The sequence below is a fragment of the Danaus plexippus genome (genome assembly GCF_018135715.1).
Source record: "Danaus plexippus chromosome 9 unlocalized genomic scaffold, MEX_DaPlex mxdp_26, whole genome shotgun sequence".
Lineage (NCBI taxonomy): Eukaryota > Metazoa > Arthropoda > Insecta > Lepidoptera > Nymphalidae > Danaus > Danaus plexippus.
Genome location: NW_026869848.1, coordinates 4,399,842 through 4,409,443, shown reverse-complemented (window position 1 = coordinate 4,409,443; position 9,602 = coordinate 4,399,842). Strand labels below are relative to the sequence as shown.

The following is a 9,602-nucleotide window of genomic DNA, read 5'->3' as shown; positions in this document are numbered from 1 at the left end:
TCGCATTTTTACAGACTATTTACATCAGAAATATTGACAGCGAAGAAATCAAGAAATTCTAGCATGTATACCACATATTTTATACATTTAAACAATTATAGTTTTTTAAATGTACCGATCAAAACATCTGTACATAAATATTATGCAATGTTTTTTAAAAAAAATGTATATTACAAATTATATTATATATTGTATATAATATATTACTCTACCTGTAAAGTCCGAGGGGTGCTGGTTCATTACTGTGAAAGTCAGCCTTTTCTTGAGGCTTAATTTTACCACATATACATATCAAAGTTTTTTTCCTAGAAGGCCAATGTAGTGCAGACACTGAATGCGGTGACGAGGAACGGTGTATAGCAGGCATATGCCGTAATTGTGTACACCAGATACTTGTGGAGCAGGCGCTGAGTGTCGTGTCAACGGTCGACAAGCCTCCTGCGTATGCGTGCCACCACTTCAAGGAGATCCTAGTGTTGCTTGTACACCAAGTAAATAAATTGATCACTTTCCTTCAATCGTTTTGATAGAAATTAGACTGTAACCGATTTAAATTTTTAAGATATCTTAGTTGTTCATGGCTTAGGAAAATGTAAATTGCCCATAATACACTTTTCGTTTAAATTACTTCACAACCGCCATAATAACTATACATGATGCTGTAAATAGGAACATCGGGAGAAATCTGCTTATCAGACGACAGCTGTGGAGCTGCAGAGGCATGTATGCAGCAGCGCTGTGTACCTGCTTGTGCAGGTGCCTGCGGATCCGGAGCGCTTTGTGAAGCCATCAACCATCGTGCCTTCTGCCGCTGTCCACCTTCTACGGCTGGTGACCCAGCGATAGCATGCTACACACGTAAGTCTTTAATGAAAAGTCTATTATTACACGTGTATTATTTACATGTAAGACATGGCTATAAGAATCATATCTTTTGCAGCGGAATGTAGTTCGGATGAAAACTGTCCCTTTGATAAGGCTTGCCGTAATGGATACTGTCGGGACGCGTGCTCTTATAACGGTCCTTGTGGACGAGGTGCCATTTGTGAAGTAGTTGCCCATGTTGCCTCATGCCGCTGTCCACCTGGCACTCAGGGTGACCCTCGTCGTGCTTGCGTCTCTGCAGTTTGTCAATACAATGATGATTGCAATGATAACCAAATATGTGACCGTCTTAACCGTGTCTGTCAACCGGCCTGTTCCGATACAAGCTGTGCACCCGGAGCGATTTGCACTGCTAAGCTTCACCAACCAATATGCAGCTGTCCACCAGGATACAGTGGAGATCCTTATTTACGTGGTTGTATGACCGTACAATTAACAGATGAGTGCGTAAATGATTCCGACTGTCCTCGACCACTTGGCTGCGTCAACGCAAAATGTATAGACCTATGCCAGTATAATCCTTGTGATACAGGCCTTATTTGTAAGACAGTAGATATATTACCACTACGCGCTGTCGCTTGTGTTTGTCCGGAAGAAGGTCGCATTGCTCCTGATAAAGGTTGTCGACCTCCTCCCGAAGCAGAATGCTCTGCTGATCTAGACTGTTCTGGTATTGAAACTTGCCGTAGAGGAAAATGTATAGAAGCCTGCAAAGCTGCACCATGTGGCCACAACGCTTTGTGCGAAGCTGTTGATCATGTATCACGCTGTAGTTGTCCACCGGGATATCTTGGAAATCCAAGAATCGAGTGCAATACAGGTAAAACAATTGTGATATATAATACATCTAGTAAATCATGAATGGTTTCGTTATAATAACTTTTTAAATTGATGTTTATAGAAGCGAGACAACCATCTATTTTTGAATGTTACAAAGATGACGAATGTGGACCAGAACAAGCTTGCAATAAGCGTGCTTGTATCAACCCATGCTTAAATTCTTGTGGTCCGGGTGCGTTGTGCCGCGTTATTAACCACAAACATCAATGTTCTTGTCCAAATGGCCACACAGGGGATGCAAATGTAAAATGTACACCTCGTAAGTTACATGTTTTATTCGAATATAATAAACTTTATTCAGTAACATATACATTTTTTTATATAAATAACATAATTTAAAGCGACAGAAGATAATCTGTATTGCCAGTCGTTGCAAATCAAATTCGGACTGCCCATTAACGCAGGCGTGCATAAATAGTGTGTGTGCTAATCCTTGCGTCTGTGGATCTAACGCTGAATGTACAGTAGTGAGACACCATCCTGTTTGCTACTGTGAACGTGACTATTCCGGAAATCCTTATCAAGGCTGTACTAAAGGTAATGTTAGAAGCTTAATGGCAACGTTAAATAATTTATTGAAAGTTTGGTTATCGTGTGCTGTTAAAGTGTAAATATTTTAATTATTGCTTAAACATATATTTTAATCGATTTTTCTTCTTTATTTTCGCTTATCTAAATAAAGGATATGTTATCTACAGCAAATATAATTAAATATACAAAATATTTTTTTATAAAATTATTAATTTATAAATGTTTTAATTGATAAAAAAAATGTTATTTTGCAGTTGAATGTGCATCTGACTCCGAATGTCGTGATAGTGATATGTGCTTTAAACGGGGCCTGTGTCAGTCCTTGTATAGTAGAAGCTCCATGTGCAATAAGCGCGGAGTGTTATGGCGAAAACCATCGATCTCAATGTCGCTGTCCTGTTGGAACGATTGGTACCCTTACAACAAATGCCAAGCACCTGACTGTGAATTTAATTCAGATTGCAATGATGACAGTGTGTGCCTTAAAGGAATTTGCCAACATGCTTGTTCTGCAGACGGTCATAACCCGTGTGCTAACAATGCTAATTGTTTTGCCAGAAATCATGTTGCAGCGTGTAAATGTCCATCTGCTCTCCCTAATGGTGACCCGTTATCATTCTGTGAAAAGACCTTAGTGCTTGGTGAACCAGAATGTCGATATGACAGCGACTGTCCTAGTGGTCAAGCTTGCCTGAGAGATGAATGTCGAGATGCTTGTAAAGAACTCAACCCATGTGCTAGTAATGCTCGTTGCACAGTTTCTGATAGCGTTCCCTTCCGAACACTGATTTGTCGTTGCCCAGAAGGCTATATACCGGATGAAAAGGCTCATGTAAACCAGCGCAATTGCCACCTTTAAGTTGCTCTTCAGACAATGATTGCGGCGATCAGGATTCTTGTATTAACAGAAAATGTAGAAATCCATGCAATTGTGGTGAAAATGCAGAATGTTTTATTAGTAATCATAGACCTGTTTGTTCTTGCCGAAATGGTTTTGACGGCAATCCATATCAAGAATGTCGCATAGTTGGATGCCGTTCGAATTCAGAATGTGAATCTCATCAAGCGTGTATTAACGGCAACTGTGTGAGTCCGTGTCTGTTAAATAGTACTTGTGGACCAAACGCAGAATGTTTTGTTGAAAGATCTCAACCACTTTGCCGTTGTCGATCTGGATTTGAAGGTGACGCCTACTCTGGCTGCAATGTTATTGAATGTAGATCAAATGGCGATTGCCCTGAAGATAAACAATGCAAGGCTCATAAATGCATAAACCCCTGCTTATCTGCAAACCCATGCGGAAGTAATGCTGATTGCTTGGTTCGTAATTATATTGCTATATGTAAATGTAAGCAGGGATTCTCTGGTAGTCCATATATTCAATGCAGACCCCAATTCACTGCAGACTGCTACGTGGATGCCGATTGTCCAACTAAATTAGCTTGTTTATCAGGTAAATGTGTAAATCCCTGTACAGAACTCCAGCCATGTAAAAATCCTGCACAGTGTGAAGTATCAAATACGCTACCAGTTCGTACAATGATTTGTTCTTGTCCACCTGGATATATAAGTAGCGGAGGAGGTGTATGCCGCCCCGCTTCACCAATAGAAGAAGTAGCCTGTGAACTTGATACGGATTGTTCCACAAATCATGCTTGTATATCATCAGTTTGCAGAAACCCATGTGATTGTGGTCCTAATACCGATTGTTTAATAAAAGATCACAAGCCTGTCTGCGCCTGCAAACCAGGTTTTATGGGTGAACCTCACACTGGCTGCTATAACATCTTGTGTCAGTCTGATAACCAATGCGCCAATGACGAAACTTGTGTTAACAGTAGATGCGTACCAGCTTGCTCACTGGAAGTAGATATGTGTGGTAAATCTGCAGAATGTTACGGAATTGATCACCGAGCATCGTGCCGTTGCCTAATTGGGACAGTCGGTAATCCAACTGTAGCATGTACACCCATTGGATGTCGCTCCAACTCAGACTGTCCAGATGAAAAATCTTGTATTAACTTAAAATGTGTTCAACCTTGTAATATTACAAATTGTAACAAACCAGCGGAATGTCGAGTACATCTTCATGAAGCTTATTGTGTTTGTCCTCCTGGATTCGAAAGTACCATAGATGGCTGTAACAAAACCGAGTCAATCTGTAGAAGTGACTTTGATTGTCCACCAGCTATGACTTGTTCGAATAAGAAATGTGTCAATCCTTGTTTGGAAGGAAATCCCTGTGGGAGCAATGCAGATTGTAACGTCTTAGAGACTTTACCAGTAAAAACAGTGATATGTGAATGTAAACCTGGTTACAAAGGAAATGCGCTTGTAAATTGTACACCATACAAACGTAAGTTTTTTTTACATATGATTAATTTTTAATTAAAACATTGAATGAAATAATAATAAACTTTTATATTTTAGAGCCTACTACAAAATGTGAAGATGGTGAAGGAGTAAATGAGTTTGGTGAGTGCGTACCTTGCCAGGCGAGTGACGGTCATATAGTAGACGCTCGTGGGAGATGTGTATGTAATGAAGAACGAGGATTCATTGCCCGTGGGGAAAAATGCGAACCCGCTGGCTGCCGTGCTGACGACCAATGCGATGACACCTCGCGATGTATTAACGGCAAATGTATACCTGCATGTGAGGCTGAACCTTGCGGTTTACATGCAACATGCGAAGCCATAGGACACCGCTCGCGCTGCACTTGTATCACTGGTTATGTAGGAAATCCAAGAGTTCATTGTAATCAATCCAACATCAATTACCGTACTGACTTTCCACTACCAGATATGCAGGTTTATATTATATAATCAATTTTGAAAACTTACATTATTACAAACAAAATAACAATATAATTAATAACAATTCCATTTATCCAGGTTCATTGTCTAGCAATGGTGTAAGCGTAAGTTTGAAAATAAAGGATTTCAACGGAGTCCTATATGTAAAAGGATATAGTAAAGACGAAAGATGTCGCCTGGTTGTGCATACAGTGAAAACCAAGAAAGACCAGTTGATTTCACCGTGTATTTTGGGGATTGTGGATTAGTTCACGTCAACGTAAGTATATATTACAGTAATTTATTGACTAGTCTGCCGAGGAACTTGGCAATAGTTTTCATGGCATGATATTATTCTACCACAAAACTATTTTTACCTACATTATCATATAAAAACGGAAAATGTCATATATAAAATTTTACAGGGTCTTGCAAGCTTCGTGCTAGTTATGCAGAAACATCCTAAACTTGTCACATCAAATGCTAAAGCTTTCCATATAAAATGTATCTACCAAACTGGTGAACAAAATGTGACACTTGCCTTCAATGTGTCTATGTTAACAACTGCCGGTACTATAGCTAACACTGGCCCTCCGCCAACTTGTTCGATGAGAATCGTTTCGCGAACGGGCGATGAAGTTAGCTCAGCTGAAATCGGAGAGAACTTAGTACTCCAAGTTGATGTCCAACCTTCGAGTAAGTGTAGAATGATTAAAACTATATGTACATACATATAAAATAAATTATTATTTGTTTTTGCCAGTGAATGAATAATGAAAATAATGATTATGTACATTTTCAGGTATCTATGGTGGTTTTGCGCGTAGCTGTATCGCAAAAACTAGCGAAGTTGCGACGAACATAGAAAACGAGTACACTGTAACAGACGAAGATGGATGCGCTACAGACGCAGCGATATTCGGCGAATGGGAGCGAAGCGAAGACGGCAGTGCATTACGCGCCGCCTTTAACGCCTTCAAGTTCCCTAGCAGCGACAATATTCGATTCCAATGTAATATACGAGTATGCTTTGGAAAATGTCAACCGGTATGTTTTGTTACTATGTAAATCACTCTATATTTATTAATATTTATGAAAATAAAAACATGTATATCATCGACAGGTTAATTGTCGCGGTTCTGACGCTTTCGGCAAGCGTCGAAAGCGAGAAGCGATCGACGGAGATAGCCCTTTGGCGGGTCAACTTCGAGAGGAGGTGACTGTCGAATCTAACCAGATTCTGACGCTTGAAAGACGTGATCCATCTAGGGCAGCTCGACAACGCGATGGTTCAGGAGACACAAATACGACAGGTGGCGCCGGCGATGTGTGTGTTTCAGCGGCTGGGCTGGCCGTGGCGCTTGCATTGACGGCACTCTTGGCTCTCGTAGCGGTAGCAGCAGCTGTTGCGTGCTGGTTGGTAGCGTGGAGACGCGCACGTCCTCTGCCAGCCCCACTGCCTCACCCGCCCGACTTCCCGAACCCATTATTCCAGCGTTAGTCGCGGGTCCCAGCTAGTCGTTCGCTCCGCTCCTCCGCCGGCGCCAGCGGTGTCGGTCTTCTTTTCTCTCGGTATTTTGTTCGCCGTCGGAGGACCGTCGGGCGAGGACACCCCAAGCGCCGTCCCTCGCGTGCACTTGTGGCGTCCTGTTTAGAATATATACTACATGATATTAGTTGTCATAATGTACTTAGAATCGTCGCCTCCTCTGAACTATGTGATAAATAATAAATATTCGAAATCAGCTTAATGTTGTGTAAAATAATCAATGACGTAGTTCGTAAGCATTTATTAATAAAAACAATAATAATAAAGTTGTTTGTTTTATTAGTGATTAAATATATAAAAGAAATAAAAACGAAACGTATAAACGAAAATAAGTAAACAAAACCAAAGTTATAAAATATAATCACTTTAAACTAGCTGTAATTATTTAAATCGGCGTAACAACATAAATAGTAGGTATGTAAAGATAGAGATAAGCAATAAAGTTATTACTTACTAATTATTCACATAAATAAAGTAAATGTAACAAAGCATAGAATGAAAATAATTATTATATTATGAAGGTATTCATCCATGAACGTGCTCCTCTATATCTCAGTATCAATACGACTGATTAAGTATTTAAAGGCTAGTTTGTAATTATGGTGTTATGACCGAAGTATGTATTTAATAAAAAAAACTAAAAAAAGTGACGTCACTATCTTTAACAATGACTAAATTCCGAATGACACTTATTCGTCATACATTATTGTGATAAAAAAAATTTTTTGAGCTGGCAGTTAAACAGATCAAACAAATTAAATACTTATTAATAAATAAGCTTTAAATAGTATATGATTTATATATATAGTAGTTATAGGATATATAGTTTGGTGACTGGACAATTCCAGGCTCAAAAATAATTGGAATCCAAGACACGAATGAAGCAAACTTTATATATTTCCACATCCCAATGCTATTTAAGAACTCGAATAAGTCAAAGAAACTTAACAAATATTATTATCCTTAAGCCCATTGCTATTCTATAATGTTTTATGTTATAACAAGTTCTGCTTATAAGATATTTTTCTCTTGAAATTATATTTAATTAATGGGCTAGTGATTTGATTTTTTTTTATTTGCTTGCAAGACAAACATAACATACAAAACCTTATAGTTTATATATATATATATATATATATATATATATATATATATTTCTCCCGTAAAACCAAAATCAATCACATGTATGTTTTAATATCATCAAATAAAAGGCATTTCATTATAATGACATTTTATTAATTGTTAGTTAAATATATTGTTTCAATTAAAAATATATTTCACTCGTTCTCAAACAATTTCAAAAGTTAACATTTTTTTTCATAATTATTATTTATCTTTAAGCCTAATTTATTGATTCTGATACACTTTTTTGTTCTATTTAATTAGTTTAATTTTTTCTTTAAGAAAAACGCCACAATAAAAAAATCTTTGTAATAATAAAAAAAAAGGTCGAACAAAGCCTTTATCGACTCCGCTAGGCTTCATATAACAGACCCGCTTCAGAAAAGAGCCTTTGGCTGTAAACGCTATTGCCAGGTGCTAAAAAATAAATTCTAGCAAACCTTAAAAACTGCGGTTTTATCTCCAATGTAAACTATATATTAATATTCAAAGGATGAATCATAATTAGTCCACTATCTTATGATAATGTACCATCATAGTTCTTTCAATTAAATTAAACTATATACAGTGGAATCTTTATAAAGCGAACATCGTCAAGTCGAAATCCACAGTAAATCGAATAAATACCCTTTTCCCTTTTTCTGAACCCCTAAATAGCCGGTATCTCGAATTATTCAGACTTTATAACTCAAACAAAATGCTACTTCCCTGCGAGATATTGATAGTACATATTTAAACTTTATAACTCGAATTTCAGAATGCAGACTTCGTAAGTCGCGATTTCTCCGAACTCATAGCAATTAAATTCACTCTACAAGTCGAAAAATATACTTAGAAAACGTGCCTTTTTAAGTCGAAATTTTAGCTGTTAAATCATTTCTATGCCGAGATTCTTCTTTAGTCAAAAAGGCATTAACTCGACATTTTTAGAATTCCCCCCTTAACATGATGATGACTTCTTGTCTATAATAAGAAAAAGAACCGCATCTCTACTTAACAGAATGCCATAGTCCCAACAGGATTCTGAAAATGTTCAGTGCCAAACTGGCCGAGGCTGCGCTTCAGCACTTTGTCAACGTGCTGGTGAGGCAGGTTAGGCTAAGCAAATAATCTTTTTTTGTTTTTTTTCCTTTCTTATGTTATTTTTTTGTCTTATTATCATTATTTATTATACTAACGTAGTTGTAAGGGATCTTTTTTTGTAACTAACAAATGGACTGTAAAAGATCTGAAATAAACAAATTATTATTATTATTAGTCGGTAATATTAGACTAGGCTAGTATAAATAAAGAAAAAAACAAGACGATAAAAAAAACACATTTTCATTTATAAGAATAAGAATATTGTAATAATAATAATATGTATTGTACATATATTTGTATAATATATAATACATATGTCCATTATGGTTGACTGTGTTTTCCGAAAATTAGGAGTATATTCTATATCTTAAAAAGGAAAACTGAAGGAAGAGCCATAGACATCTGTACAATAATAATAAATGACGCAAAATATTAAGAACAGTTATTATCTATTAACTGAGGTGTTGTATTTTTTAACAAGATACAATCATTAAAGCAATACATTTGCTAAAATTTAACAAAACTCCTCATAATAAAATTATTATTTTATTTAAGGCCATTCGATGTTGGAACACAGGAAAAAATCTGTACATATTTAATATAAATCCAATATAAACAGACATTGATTTCTTACAAACCAAAATTAAAGAATATTCAGTTAGTTCATTGTAAATGTGACATTAAACTTACGAATATAAAATTATTAACTATTAGTTAAAAATAATAGGGAATATTTAATATGCGCCAATATAGTTTTTTTTTTTATGAGTATCAACACACTTACATGACATTTTACT

The 9,602-nt window shown here is 36.8% G+C and overlaps 2 protein-coding genes across 2 annotated transcripts; both read left to right on the top strand.

The window, feature by feature from the left end:
- Positions 1–325: 325 nt before the first annotated feature.
- On the top strand, positions 326–2,153 carry LOC133320166 (fibropellin-1-like). Its single transcript, XM_061527557.1, has 5 exons — positions 326–491; positions 670–858; positions 941–1,705; positions 1,787–1,984; positions 2,067–2,153. The coding sequence occupies exons 2-5, from the start codon at positions 726–728 to the stop codon at positions 2,141–2,143; spliced, it is 1,173 nt and encodes a 390-aa protein (XP_061383541.1). The 5' UTR covers positions 326–491; positions 670–725; the 3' UTR covers positions 2,144–2,153.
- LOC133320164 (neurogenic locus notch homolog protein 1-like) lies at positions 2,128–6,866 on the top strand. The gene is given in 10 exon segments (XM_061527555.1): positions 2,128–2,262; positions 2,511–3,077; positions 3,080–4,612; positions 4,687–5,066; positions 5,151–5,163; positions 5,166–5,267; positions 5,270–5,331; positions 5,477–5,747; positions 5,854–6,098; positions 6,175–6,866. Coding segments are annotated over 9 exon segments (3,513 nt in total). The 5' UTR covers positions 2,128–2,262; positions 2,511–2,548; the 3' UTR covers positions 6,553–6,866.
- The last annotated feature ends 2,736 nt before the right edge of the window (positions 6,867–9,602 follow it).

Bases quoted from the DNA above. Each gene is read 5' to 3' on its own strand.
- LOC133320166 (XM_061527557.1), top strand. From the start codon at position 726: ATGCAGCAGCGCTGTGTACCTGCTTGTGCAGGTGCCTGCGGATCCGGA. The intron at 859-940 runs GTAAGTCTTTAA...TATCTTTTGCAG, and splicing joins AGCGATAGCATGCTACACAC to CGGAATGTAGTTCGGATGAA. The intron at 1,985-2,066 runs GTAAGTTACATG...CATAATTTAAAG, and splicing joins AAATGTAAAATGTACACCTC to CGACAGAAGATAATCTGTAT.